This window comes from Euprymna scolopes, chromosome 41 (genome assembly GCF_053919585.1).
Source record: "Euprymna scolopes isolate OS-2025 chromosome 41, ASM5391958v1, whole genome shotgun sequence".
Classification (NCBI taxonomy): domain Eukaryota; kingdom Metazoa; phylum Mollusca; class Cephalopoda; order Sepiida; family Sepiolidae; genus Euprymna; species Euprymna scolopes.
Window position 1 is genome coordinate 67,622,049 of NC_136522.1, and position 15,310 is coordinate 67,637,358.

At 34.6% G+C, this 15,310-nt stretch overlaps 1 protein-coding gene across 2 annotated transcripts in view; it reads right to left on the minus strand.

Moving 5' to 3' along the window:
• Nucleotides 1-15,310, minus strand: part of LOC145266592 (phospholipid-transporting ATPase ABCA3-like) — a 178,699-nt gene that overhangs the window by 42,553 nt on the left and 120,836 nt on the right. For both annotated transcript variants that reach the window (XM_080122440.1, XM_080122441.1), the window contains exons 8-11: nucleotides 13,319-13,453; nucleotides 11,717-11,840; nucleotides 9,105-9,259; nucleotides 3,142-3,297 (exon numbers count right to left, since the gene is read on the minus strand). In XM_080122440.1, the coding sequence (XP_079978566.1) occupies nucleotides 3,142-3,297; nucleotides 9,105-9,259; nucleotides 11,717-11,840; nucleotides 13,319-13,453 (570 nt within the window). The remainder of the gene's footprint in view (nucleotides 1-3,141; nucleotides 3,298-9,104; nucleotides 9,260-11,716; nucleotides 11,841-13,318; nucleotides 13,454-15,310) is intronic.

Sequence of the window (15,310 nt, forward strand, 5' to 3'; positions counted from 1 at the left end):
CTAACGATTGCTACGACATTTTCCCATTGACTACTGTACACTCATTAACCCTTATCCTCGAGTGGCGTCCAGGTGTTGATAAGTAGTGACTCCTTTGTAAAAAAAAAAAAAAAAAAAAATGGCAACAATAGATTTTTTTTTTCCAAAACATTTTTTGAATTAAAGTAAAATTTTCACTGTAACAAAATATAGTCTTAAATTTTTTTTTTTTTTTATGACGAGAAGCGCCACCTGGTGACAGATTAATGAAACACCAAAAACTAGCGCCGTCCATGTAATGTAGAAGTGCCCTAGAAGGCCTATTCTCAATTACAGTTCAATGATAAATGTTGTAATATTTTTTCTATTCTGTATGAGGGTATGATTTCCCAAGATTGGAAGGTTCTGTTTATAGACACTGCCGATACGACTTGACCAATCAAATGAAGCAACGCTCTGTTCGCAGCCAATCAGAAACTAGAATCACTCAATAAAACATTATTGAACAAAATTAAAATTAAAAATGACTTCCCTTCTTGCATACTTATTTCACGGATACATATTATCTATATATCTATAAAAGTCAGAATGTTTGTGTGACACTTCTCAACCTATATACTCAACGAATTTTTGATTTACAGACTTGAAATTTGTTATATAGGATATTCAGACATGTGGAAAATTTTAATTGGTTTCCATCCGGAAAAAAGGATGCTAAGAGGTCAAAATTAAAAAAAAAAAAAAAATAGTATGTATGGTCATCAGATTTTTATCTGTTTTCTGTTTTTCATGAAAATGCGTGAATCGTTCTCATGACAAATTCCGTATTTTAAGAATATGTAGGTTTGAAAACACTTTTCAAATAACGTGTAAAGCTGGTCTAATGGTTATCATACTTAACTCACTGTTTTTAGGTTTTGGTTTCAATCTCAGCTTGAGTATTTTTTTTATTATTATTTACAAGAAGTGAACTGTTTAGAAAAAAACATAATACTCGCATGCACATGGCTCAGTTTCCGTTTTTCTTTTTTTTTTTTTAAAGGAATTTAACGTTACGTTTAATACCTACTGTATTTCTCTTTATAATAAATAAGAATTCTGCATTAATTAAAATATAATATTTATGCGTATCTTACGACCGGGCAATGCTGGGCTGCCTGCTAGTATATCTATAAAAGTGAGAATGTGTGTGTGAGGACACTTCTCAACCTATATACTCAACGAATTTTTGATCTACAAACTTGAAATTTGGTATATAGGATATTCGGACATATGGAAAACTTTTTAATCAGTTTTCATCCGTTCAAAAAGGCAGCTAATAGGTCAAAATTGAAAAATTGGTACGTGAGAGTCATCAGATTTTTATCCGTTTGCTAACTGTTTCACGATTGCGCATGCATGATTGGTTTCACATTACAGATTACTTATGTTAAGAATAAGTATGGTTTGAAAACATCCTTTAAAGATCTTATCAAGCTGGTCTTATGGTTATCGTATTTGATTCACTGGCTTTAGGTTTTGGTTTCGATCTCAGCTCGAGTTTCTTTTTTTTTTTTTTTTTTTTACTTAAAAGACTTGAACTGTTTAGAAAAACATGATACTTGTATGTACATGTTTCCGTTTCTGTATATATATTATTTATGCGTATTACGCATAAATAATATATATATATATATATATATATATATATATATATATATATATATATATATATATATTTAAAAAAAACAAATTTTTTTATTCAATTTTCACCCCAAAACAAGGCACAGTGCCACTTTGAAGCAGGGAGCTACTATCAGGGACTTAATTAGCAGGGTCATTATGAAGGGAGATGAGAAGAAAGATGTTTGTTCACATTACACTTGAACTTCTGCATATCAGTACAGTTGGGAAAGCAGAATCCCGGAAGGGAGTTCCAAAGACCCGCAGTTCTGGGGAAGAAACTATTGGAGTAAAAGGCTTTCTTGCACCTAGGGATCTCTACTGTAAAGGGATGAGACTTGGTAGCTTGTCGGGTTTGTCGGGAGTAGTTACGTCGGGGAGGTACAAGTGTTTGCAGTTCGTCAGAGCATTCACCATTAAAGTATTTGTAGAACAGGCAGAGGGATGCAACATCTCGTCGATGGGGCAGAGGCTGAAGCCTATTTTAAAGTTCAATTCACAATTTTTGAAAACACATGTTTTTTTGTTTTTTTTAATTTTCTCATAAGAGTATATGTTACAGATCTGTTTCGTTAGCAATCTTAAATAAATAAATAAATAAAAATAATGGAAACCTAAATAACAACGGGGATACACCCTCGACACCAGAGGTATGAATTTAACTGTTTGTGACATGTAATGACTGAGTTTGTATATCTTTTTTTTTCTCCATAGAATTGTCTGAAGAGTTTGCTAAATTCAAAAATACAGTGATGACATATTTTTTACTGTTTGTTGAAGATTGCTAACGAAACCGATCTGTAATATATATTCTTATGAGAAAATAAAAGAACATGTGTTTTAAAAAAATCGTGAATGGAATTTATATATATATATATATATATATATATATATATATATATATATGATTTTTCAGAATGTGAGAGATTGTATAATAAATTCCACAGCCAAACAACGCCGCAGCTCACAAGAGCCATGACAGCCAACGAACCGGAAGTCCAAGACTCGAGTTTCGACCTCATTTGGGCTCATCAGTTAGACACATCCGAACTCAGGATTCGAAACTCATTCATTGTAGCTCGTTTTGTAGTGTGAATCCTGTGTTTAACATGTTCCACGAATTCCCCTAAAAGAAAAAATCCGTGGGGAGGGGGAGTCAAATCCAGTGCGTGTGAACAGTACTCGATACTTCCTCTTTATCCTAACTATCTGTTTTGCAGGTGACTATCAAGATATGCTCTTACGTCATGATGATAGTGGGGAAGTGCTCTATCCTGCTGGAATTGCCATTCTTTATTCCTAAACATCTCTTGGGAACGTGGCATAGCGTATTCATGTAGCAAGTTGAGATAATTTAAAGAGTGTATACATTTTATTGGGACAACCTGTATTTTAACTTGAAGCACAATAAACCAAAGTACTGTTTAAAAAAGAAAAAAAGAGATGATCCCAAAAGAGTCATGATTAATAAATAAAAAGGAGCATAAACTCTGCCCTCACCTTTGAACCACCAATCAGCGCCATTCCAAGAGACAGTTTCCGTTTCATGCCTCCGGATAATTCTCCTGACAAGTTGTTCCTCTTTTCCGTAAGTCCGATTGATTCCAACATTTTGTCACACTCATCTTGCAGTCCCTCCTGTGGGAAACCTTTTAACTGGAAAGTAAAAAAAAAATGGAAAAGTAAGTACAATCAATGATACAAGCTGAAATCAAACATTAAAAAAAGTTAGAAGGGGAGATAACCCAATTGTGAAGATAAAAAGGGAAGACAAACCAAACAGTCATAACAAACAGTAAAAACAATGTTGTATTAACGTTAGATTTCACTTTGGTCTATTTTCATCCGGTAACACAAAGAACATTCAAGTATTCATAATAAATATCTTCCCCAACCACTCGTTTGGCCCTAGTTTACTTAAAGCCCTCAAGACAATTTTTCTTGGCACTCTGTCAAAAGCTTTCTCCAAATCCACACAAACAAAATACAGGTTATCCTTATTGTTATGTGATAACTGGGCAACGCCAGTTAGAAAATAATTATTCAAAATCGGGTTATCTATCTATCTATCTATCTATCTATCTATCTATCTATCTGTTTATCTATCTATCTACCTATCTATCTACCTATCTATCTATCTACCTATCTATCTATCTATCTATCTATCTATCTGTTTATCTATCTATCTATTTTTCTCTAGCTGACAGTGTTACAAGAAAAAAGGTTCCCTTTTCTTGTAAATAAGAAAAACATTAGATAAGTGAAAATGAGATTAGGATAAGCCGAGATTCGAACCTTGTAATCAAGGTTCAGAAATAGATTCAGAAAATGGAATGCTGGGATTTCACATTGTTCAATTTCATATAAAATAGTTTAGATATGTTTGTTTGTAAAAAAGGAATTTAATTGTCCAATTTCATATAAAATAGTTTAGATATGTTTGTTTGTAAAAAAGGAATTTAATTGTTCAATTTCATATAAAATAGTTTAGATATGTTTGTTTGTAAAAAAGGAATTTAATTGTTCAATTCTTTTTTATGAAAACTGAATTAAAATAAGGTCAGCTAGAGAAGAACGAACAATAGAAATTAAACATATTGAAAAATAGGTTAGTGAGAATTCTTTGTTGCAGAAGTGTGTTTTCGAAATGTATGCTTAAGCCATGTGAGTCGATCACGTTTGGAGACACACATATGACGTCATAGCAGAAAGGGATTCTCAATAATAGAAGAGGATTAGCAGATGAGTTTTTGAGTCGAAGATCGGAGGCAGTCGAGTCCGGATTGAATACCAGCAGAGTCGGTCGAACAGAGCTGACATGATCAGAGGAGGGTCCCTTTAGAAGCGAAGGGAGAACGTTTAATCATGTAGAACGACCTTGAATTCCTTGATGTCATCATCATTCGACCGATCGATCTGATAACAAAGAAGTTATCATGTTTTTGTAAAACTGTGTTGTGTCATCATTCAACAGCAAAAGGTAATGAGTGAAGCATCCTTAATATGAACTTTGTCTCCCTCATCGTTAATATGAACTTTATGTAACTCTTACAAGAAATGTATCTCTCTCTTTTATCATCTCAACCGTATAAATGTATCTCCCCTCATCATTGTTATATATATGTCCGCCGTCTCTCTCCAATATTATGAACTTTATATAACTCTTACAAGAAATGTATCCCTCCTCCCCCCTTCTGTGTTATATGAACTGATCACCCTCTCTCAGTCGCTAATATATGTTTATAAGAAACACCCCAGAACTGTAATACATATAAATGTCTTCTTCCCTCATCAATATGAATGTCCCCATCCTATCTCTTAAAAAGGCTCCATCCCTATGCAACAAAAAAAACCCGTCCAGCTGAATCCACTGTCAAAAACTTTCCCCACTCTTTATCTATGCCTAAATCAAAACGTAGATTCCATGAACAAAGCTTCTTTCTTAGAACTGCACGCCTGTGGAACTCTGTTCCGTCTGCCTGCTTCCCTCCTGACTACAACTTGGATGTCTTCAAGTCCAACGTAGACAAATTCCTGATGAACCGCCCCCTTAAGTAGACACTCTAAAATATCCACACTAACGTACTGTACTTACAATAACCCTTATCCATGAGTGGCTTCTGGGCCTTGATAGGTGGTGACCACCTTGTAAAAAAAAAAACGATAGTTCAGCAAGCACTGCAGGTGCAGAACGTTTAAAGGATCAATGTTGTGACATATGTTAAACTGAATGACTTGTCGACTGCACCGATGGGGGACCGGATCTGATCTATCAGGGGTTCCAGTTTTAAGAAATTTAGTTAATTTTAGTTGACTTGATCTCTAGACACAAAAGAGACAAAATTTGAGAATCAAGGCCTGCTCAAAACGGGGGACGACGGTTTGTCCGCATGCCAAGATCGCTGGTCCACTCCAGTCTGCTAAGATAATACCTGTGGAGTGGAATAATATATATATAAAACAACAATCATCGTCTTGTGTTTGTCATGCGTTTGTCTTTGGTTGGCAGAATCAACTCCTAAGATGATCAATGAAGAGTGCTCCGTAGCTAAGCAGAGCCAGGTATGTCTTGGCGTCATGTATTATTGTATGTATTCGTGTTATATGTAATTCCCACATCCACACACTAAGATGGACAGACAAAATTATATAGAAATCAGTTAGTTACAACTTTTCAGAAAGTTTTATAAAAATCCAAGGCATCAATTTTTTTTTTTAATAAGAACAAAAGTGTCAATTTTAGCCATTTTAACCCGAAAGGCACCCCTAAGAGGGTAACTGGAGTTTTCCCAGAAATCCGTTCTGTTACTTTTTTACTCATATCATGTTTAATGTTTGTGCAAAATTTCCAAAAATTCCAAGATGTAGTTATGGAGAAAAGTGCGGACAGACGAACGGACAAATGGACAAGGGTGAATTTACAGGTCCACCCTCCTTTTGACAAAATACTGTTAGAAACTCGCTCAATATATGTTACCGTGACATAGGTTGACATATATTCGGTGTTTTTTTAATAGTATTTTCTCTAGTTTATTATTTATAACACCTTTTCCCAAACTTACTGTGTTAAAGAGAAAGTCGGGCGCCATTTTGAATTTTCCAATACATCGGTAAACACTGTATGTTTTAGAGCTGAATAAACATGTTACATTGAATAAAAACAGGAAAAATATATCCAGTTTGGAAGAAAAGTAACTTATCTTACCTTTGATAACATTTATTTGTTATATATTTGTTTTTTGTCAACTTTTTCGAATCTATGTGTACAGTAATACAAACCCGTTTTTTTTTCTCCAGAGAATTGTCTAAAAAGTTTGCTAGATTCAAAAATAAATAGTTTTACTGTGATAATATATTTTTACTGTTTGTAGAAGATTGCTAATGAAACAGATCTGTAACATATACTCTGATGAGAAAATAAAAGAACATGCGTTTTATTTATTTATTTATTTGCGGGCTATTTTAGGGATTTCAATTACACTGCCTATAAATTTGGTGCCTTTTTTTTTAAATTTTATTTTATTTTTTTCAATGAAGATGTAAGAAGAAATTGAACCCCCTCATCGGTACACAAAAATAATTAATCTTTTTTTCTTTCTTTTTTTAAATGAGGTGACTTTATTCCAAATATAAATTTTTGTAAAAAAACAAAAAAAAAAAACAGGGTGTCCCAGAAATCGCACATCATCTAGGTCAGAGATTCTCAACCAGGGGTAAATTTATCCCTAGGGGGTAAAAATTATAGAGTCAGGGTGTAAATAATTGAAATACCTGATTATGTAAAAATAAGTATTTCTTTCCGCATTGTGTCATGTCTAAGAAACGTAATACAAATTAAGTTAATAATTTTTTTTATTTTAGAAAACGTTGGAATTTTTTTTTTATTTTTGTGATACGAAAAGTATAATACTATCTTTTATAAAAAATGTGAAATCCTAAACAATAAAAAGGTTTATATTAATTTAATTATTGGAATTCTTTTTTGAGATGAGTAATTTGTACATTTTATTTATTTATTTGCGGACTATTATCCTCATCTTTATAGTTGTAGTTTCACGACGTTTCGGCCGACTATTCATCAGGTGTAGTTATTGAGACGAACGGACAAGGGTGAATTTACAGGTCCACTCTCCTTTTGTCGGGGGACCAATAAAATCAAACTGCATTTTATCCATGTTTATCCGACATTTTTATTTGCTTTGCAATTATTTTCTCGGTCAATTTCAGGATTCATCAATTTTAAGTCTCAATAATTAAGTCTACCTGAAGTTTCCTCCTTTACCTTTTGTCACTATTCTCAATTGTACTAGGTTCCCTTTCAGACCCCCTCCTTATTTTGATGATCTGATTTGTCAAGGCTGCTGTCATCGCTATGCCCGTTTCATCCGCAACATTCAACATTTCTACAACAATATCCGAAGGTCTTCTTCATCTTACAGATTTCTTGGCACTCTGTCAAAAGTAATATTCGGACGATTAATTCTTTATTTCATTTTTTTTTATTACATTTTCACCCCAAATAAGGCACATTGCCACTTTGATGTAAGGGGCTACTATCAGGGACATAAACTACAGGGGTACTATATGGGGAGTTGGCCAGCAAGATGTCGGTTCATGTTACACTTGAACTTCTGCATGTCAGTACAGTTGGGGAAGTAGGAACTCGGAAAGGAATTCCAAAGTTTAGCGGTTCTGGGGAAGAAACTACTTGAGTAGAAGTCTCTTACATCTAGGGATCTCTACTGTGAATCGGAATCGTGAACCAGAAAAATCGGAACTTTTTGGGGGTTATTGGAATCGGAAAAATTTATGCCTGTTTACTGATGCCAAAAACGATTCTATTTATTGTCTTTTTTATTTGACTTTGTTCTAAGCAAAATCTTCCACTGCTGGTAATGATAATGAAATAATTAATATTTATTGATTTTAAACGACTAAACCAATATTTATTGATTTTAAACGATAAATCAATATTTATTGATTTTAAACGACTAAACCAATATTTATTGATTTTAAACGACTAAACCAATATTTATTGATTTTAAACAACTAAACCAATATTTATTGATTTTAAACGACAAAACAAATATTTATTGATTTGAAACGACTAAACCAATATTTATAGATTTTAAACGACTAAATCAATATTTATTGATTTTAAACGACCAGTAAAACTAAAATCAATAGATCATGCTCTCATAAGTTTACGTTTGAGTAAATATCTGCACATTTAACGTGTTTTTTTTTTTTACACAGGCATCACCACATTATCAAGGCCAAGAGGCCACTCGAGGATAAGGGTTAAAGAGTGTACAGTAGAAATTGGACAATATAGTAATCATTAGTAATGAAAATTCGGTAAATTTGATAACTTATATGGAATGGCTCATCAAGAACTTATTTACGTTAGACTTGAACACAACCATATTGTAGTCAGCCGGAAAGCAGGAAAACGGAAGACAATTCCACAGGCGTGCAGTTCTAAGAAAGAAGCTTTGTTCATGGAATCTACGTTTAGGTTAAGGCACAGATAAAGAGTGTGGGGAATTATTGATAGTGTTTTCAGCTAGACGAGTGTTTCTTGTGAAAGTTTGGCGAGGGGGACCATAGACTGAAGCTCAGTCGAACACTTTCCATGAAAATAACGATACATCAGAGACAAACTCGCAACATCTCTTCTGTGAGATAGAGGTTGCAGGGAAGAGAAAAGGACATCTACGAGGCTATGTGTTTTATGATAATTGGAAAAAAAAAGAAAAAAATAACAAATCTGCAGTTAAATATATAGAAATTTATAAGAATCTGAATCTGTAATTGTATCGGAATCGAGAAAAAAATATTGGAATCGTCCCATCACTAATCCAAGGCTTTCTCCAAATCCACAAAAGCAAAATACACAATCTGATTCTATTTTTTTTTTTTTATCATTTATTAAATTTTTTCAAATTTTTTAATGTTCTCACCACTGCGAAGAATTTCAAATGTTCTTCGACGGTCAACTTTTCAAAAAGGACGTCATGTTGGGGGCAAATCCCAAGGCTGTCTCGTACGCTCTTGATGTCTTTGCAAATGTCGAAACCGTTTACGTAGGCCGTGCCGCTTGTCGGAGGAATGAATCCTGAAAGAAAAAAGAAAACATGAGAAACAGCGTCCACCAAGACCAGGTTATGTAAACAACCAGAAGATGCCGAAGTGACTATCCAATCAGCTGTCAAAACACAACAAGTTTCAATGAAAGTGTGAAATTTATTAAATTTAGAAAAAAAAAAAAAAAAAAAATTGGGGGGTTCGTTTTACAAAACACATTGCTACGAAAAATTGATCAAAAAACAAATATATAAGAAATTAGCAGGGAGACCCGGCATTGCCTGGGATTGACTGATAATCAATAAATGTTTCACAGTCCCATATTTTTATTGTCATCGAAATTAGTGAAATTGCCCATTTTTTAATCAAATCAATTGATTACCTGTTCTAGTCAGATACCCACTGCGGTGCACTGGGAGGAAGCTTCACATGCCTTCACACAGTGACTTAGTCTACAATACATTGTAGTCTTGATTGCACTGTAGAGAACCTACTGTTGATTTTATAAAATTATTTTAACATAATGGCTTGAGTTAAAGTTAAAACTAAAAAGTCAAGTATCGTGGTTTAATTCGATACAAAATCTATCTAAGAGCATCACTCACAAACATAGAGAATATATTTGTGCTAATTTTTTAAAAAATCGGGCCAACCATTTCGGAGCCTACAGGGAACGAACTCACACACACACACACACACACACACATATTTTATGTGTCAGACTGAAATGAATGTTTATATTTAGAACACTATTAAACCATGATACTTGACTTTTGTAATTTTAACTTTAATTCAAGCTATTATATGTTTAATAAAATCAACAGTAGGTTCTCTACAGTGCAATGTACACAAAAATGTATTATGGACTAAGTCACTGTGAGAAAAAATGTGGAGTTTCGACAGTAGGTCACCAATTAGAGCAGGCAATCAATCGATTTGATTGAAAAATGGGCAATTTCACCGATTTCAGTGACAAGAAAAATATGGTGTTGGACATTCATTGATCCTCAATTAATCCCTGGCAATGCTGGATCTCTACTAGTTATAGATAAAACCTATCTAAAAAAAACAAAAAAACAGGTTTATAATAGCGAAACTGAATCCGTAACATAAGGCAGCTCCCTGAAAAGCAATAAGGTGTGATCAATGCAGGGGAAACCCCTTATATCAGACAATTGCTATCCATTTGGAGACTCCTCTTTTTATGGGGAGCTGGTTCTCCCCTTCCCCAACAGCTTGGGAAACAAGCCAAAGTTGGGGAACCAAAAAAACTGCCTCGCAGCAAAAGTTAAGTGCGGCATTTCATTTCCTCGATGGCGTGATGTTTGACCTCATTAAATTCGCGCACCTGTCACGTAAGTTTTTCATCATCAAATTCGCGCACCTGTCACGTAAGTTTTTCATCATTAAATTCGCGCACCTGTCACATAAGTTTTTCATCATTAAATTTGCGCAGCTGTCACGTAAGTTTTTCATCATTAAATTCAAACGCTTTTCAGTCATTCTCCTTTCGTGGCCGAGCGGGTAAGATGCTAGGTTTTTTTCCCCTTTCTTTTCCACCTTTGCGTCAAGGCTTTGGGTTCGAGCCTACCTTCCTACCAAAACTTTTTTCTTTCTTTTACACCTCCAAAACACTTGGGCAACGCCAGGCACCCACACTAGTATTAGAGATAGGGATATAGATAAAACTATTCTGAAAAAGAATTGCAAAGTGAAGATTAGTTTTTTTTTATGTAGAGTTTTGAAATTAAACTGGAATTATGTGAATAGCAAGAAGGGACGACTAAACAGGAAGTGGAAATGAAAAAAAAAACTGTTTTAGTAAAAATAACCTTATTATTTGGATTCTTCAGATTACTGTTCTCATCTTGATTGCAATTTTCACAACGTTTTGGTTGCTGCAGCCTCTGACCTTCTTCAGGTGTTTCTTGTTGAACTCAGGAATGTTTCTGTCAAACTCTGGAATCTGGACAAAATTTCAAATGGAACCTTTGGCACAGTAGTTAGAGTACTTGGAAAATAAATATCTCCTAAAATTTGTACCAGAATTGTCCGAAAGGACTTTTGGCACGGTGGTTAGACTACTGGGAAAAATTCATTGTAAAAGTGATATTCTCCTGAAGGTTGAAGGTTCAATTCTCAGTGTGGGCATATTAAAAGTACAATTGCGAATTACTTAGGACCTCTATCATAGTCATGGCTGATAGGACAAGAGCATGCTACCCCCGTGAAGTAAATAAAGGGTACTGTTCGAAATTCCGTTTTAATTCCTGAATTGGACAGAAACATTCAAGAGTTCGACAAGATACACCTGAAGAAGGTCGGAGGTTACATCGACCGAAACGTTGTGAAAATGACACTCAAGATAAAAACAGTAGTCCGAAGAATCCAAATAATACGAATAACCAGTCCTCATCTCAAAAATTCAGAAACATTGGTAGCAATAACCAATAGTTTACTTTTCCAGTCGTTAAAAAAATTGTCTTACCTGTAAGCATTGAAATAGTTGTTGTCTTTCCGGCTCCGTTGTGTCCAAGCAGAGCAGTGATTTGACCTTCATACATATTTAAAGAGATCCCGGCAACAGCCACTTTCTTGCCGCCAAAAAATTCCTTTAAAAGAAAATTTTATTTTTTAATTAAAACTGCGAATTGCATTGCTATGGTGACTGAACTTATGCATTCATGACCTGAAAGTTTCATCTCTCTGTTGCAGGTATTGATGGTGTGAGACTCTAAGAAAGCAAAATGTAGATTTCATGAACAAAGCTTCTTTCTCTTAGAAGTACACGCCTGTGGAACTCTCTTCCATTTGCCTGTTTCCCACCTGACTACAACTTGGATGTCTTCAAGTCCAACATAAACAAATTCCTGATGAACCGCCCCCTTAAGTAGAACACTTTATCAGATCTCCAATACTAACGATTACTACGATACTATTCCATTGATTACTGTACACGTAATAATCCTTTTCCCCGAGTGGCTTCCGGGTCTTCATAAGTGGTGACCTCCATGTAAAAAAAAAAAAAGAAAAAAAAAGCAGCCTCTATCATGGAGGTGTGTCAAACAGAGATGCGTCATTGAATTTCTGGCAAAAGTGCATTGATAATAGTGGTGAAAAATAAATTCTGGAACACAAAAGGTCGCTCGTTTTAATGGTACCATGTCCATCTTTATAGCTGTTCAACTTTTTGATTAAAAAAAATAGGAGACATTACAAATGACAAACCACGCTCCAGACGTCTATGCATTGAGAATGTTGGTGACTATGTAGAAAAATGAATTTTGGCACCGACAAAGGCTAGCAGTAATAGCAAAAAGTGTGGTTCGTTCTACACAAAGTCTTCACCGCCATAAACAAATCATCTGTTTGCATTTCCGAGCAACTTAGTTGTTGGGGCGGAACCTTATACTTCAAAATCGACGTGAGAGTACATCACTTATCAAGGCCCGGAAGCCACTCAGGGATAAGGGTTATTGCAAGTACATTACGTTAGTGTGGAGATTTGATGAAGTGTTTACTTAAAGGGGCGGTTCATTAGGAATTTGTTAACATTGGACTTGAAGACATCCAAGTTGTAGTCCGGTGGGAAGCAGGCAGACGGAACAGTTCCACAGGCGTGCAGTTCTAAGAAAGAAGCTTTGTTCATGGAATTCGCGTTTTGATTTAGGCACAGATATAGAGTGGGGGAAATTTTTCACAGTGGATTCAGCTAGACGGGTGTTTTTTCGAGAAAGATTGGCGAGGAGGGACCAGAGATTGGAGTTCAGACGAGCACCTGCCATGGTAATAACGATAAAACAAGGATAGGATCGCAACGTCTCTTCTGTGGGAGAGAGGTTGCAGAGTAGAGAAAAGGGCATCCCCCACTAAGCCACGAAGTCTATTTTGTACTCTGTCAAGGCAGAATAGGCTGTTTTTAGCAGCTCCTGCCCAGATATGGCAACAGTATTCCATCCTATATATATATATATATATATGTATATATAATGTGACTGCTTATTTCTTAATTTCTATGCACCATTACCATAGAAATGTTTTTCCAAATGAATTGGGATTTTGGAATAGATTTTTACGAAAATGGACTAACTTTCCGCATGCAGTTGATCTGGATTCCTGGTTTCAAGTTGACTGGCTCTTTCTCAAAGAATTCGCTGTTTTGTTCGACTCCAGCTTGAATTTCATCCGAATATCTCGCTTGGACGGTGCCAAACCAATATGACTTCTGCAAAGAAAAACAGAACACAAATAAACAAGGAACGTCGATGGTAACTTAAAATATGTCTGACTAAAACTTTCTGCACTTTCAACTGGAATCTTTTTTTTCAACTGGAATCTTTTTTCAATTGGAATCTTTTTTTTTAACTGGAATCTTTTTTTTTCAACTGGAATCTTTTTTTTTCAACTGGAATCTTTTTTTTTTCAACTGGAATCTTTTTTTTTTTAACTGGAATCTTTTTTTTTTCAACTGGAATCTTTTTTTTTTCAACTGGAGTCTTTTTTTCAACTGGAATCTTTTTTTTTTAACTGGAATCTTTTTTTTTCAACTGGAATCTTTTTTTCAACTGGAATCTTTTTTTTTTCAACTGGAATCTTTTTTTTCAACTGGAATCTTTTTTTTCAACTGGAATGTTTTGTTTTTTAACTGGAATCTTTTTTTTCAACTGGAATCTTTTGTTTTTCAACTGGAATCTTTTTTTTCAACTTTCAATCTTTGTTTATCTGATGTTGCCCGGGATTCTCTTAACTACTTTTTTTTTTTAAGTAAGCCTCTCTTTGTTTATTTACAACTAGCTGAAGTACCCGGCGTTGCCAGGTTGTATTTAATATATTTGAATATTCCGTTCTCATACATAATTATCTTATTGATTAAACAAAACATTAATTAATAATGGCGTCTTTTTCAATATCCTCCACGAGGTAGGAGCAGTAGATGCGTTTTATTTTGTAGACGCCTCGCCAGTAGCAATTATTTTCTTTTTCAGTTTAATCTTTTAATCTTTTAGTCCTTCTTCCAAAATATGATGCAAGAATCTATATAATAATACGATAGCGCTTTTGATTCCGCTTGCCGTAAAATATGTTTAAATATATTTAAAATCATGCAAATTTTCACATTTATTAATACAAAAATATGATGGCAAAAATGTTTAAAAAAAAAAAAAAATTGACTTAGTGCCATCAGCTAGAATCGAAACCATTTCGCAAATATATATTCATAGCTTGAAGTATCTTAATTTTAAACCTTTCTTATCTATCTGTCGCTAAGGAACAGGCGATTTTCACCAAAATTAACACCTTATACAGCCTAACATCACAAGTGCATTTGAGAAGTCTTATTACCACACAAGCAGAAAGGTCCGGCATATAAAATCAATAGTAGGTTTTTTTGATATCATAGGGATGCGTTCAAAATGAATGTTTCTGTTTAGAGCACAATTAAGCCATGATACTTGACTTTTTCATTTTAAGCTTAAATGTAAGCCATCATCACCACACAAGCAGAAATGCCAGGTATATAAAATCAACAGTAGGTTCTTTGATATGACAGAGGCGCGTTCAAAATAAATGTTTTTGTTTAGAGCACAATTGAACCATGATATTTGACTTTTGCATTTTAAACTTTAATTCAAGCCATTATATATAAAAGTAATTTTATAAAATCAACCGTAGGTTCTCTACAGTGCAATGTAGGCTGCAATGAATTGAGAATTTAGTCACTGCGGGGAGGCGTGTGAAGCTTTCTCTTGGTGCATTGCGATGGGTCTCCAACTAGCTTAGGCAAGCGGGCGATTTGATTGGAAAATGGGCGATTTTACCGATTTCGATGGCAATAAAAATATGGGAGTGTAAAACATTCGTTGATCATCATTCAATCCCAGGCAACATCGGGTCACCCTGCTAGTTTATTATATTTTGAGCGAATAACTAAAACAGGAATGAAATTTTGTGATGAGAAGTGTTAAAAATAAGGGGAGTTAGGGGACCTACTGTGAATGGAAAATACCTCACTAGTTATAAAAAGGCTGGCGTTAGGGTGACACCCTATCGATTACACCTGTTGCAGCTGGCAAATTATATC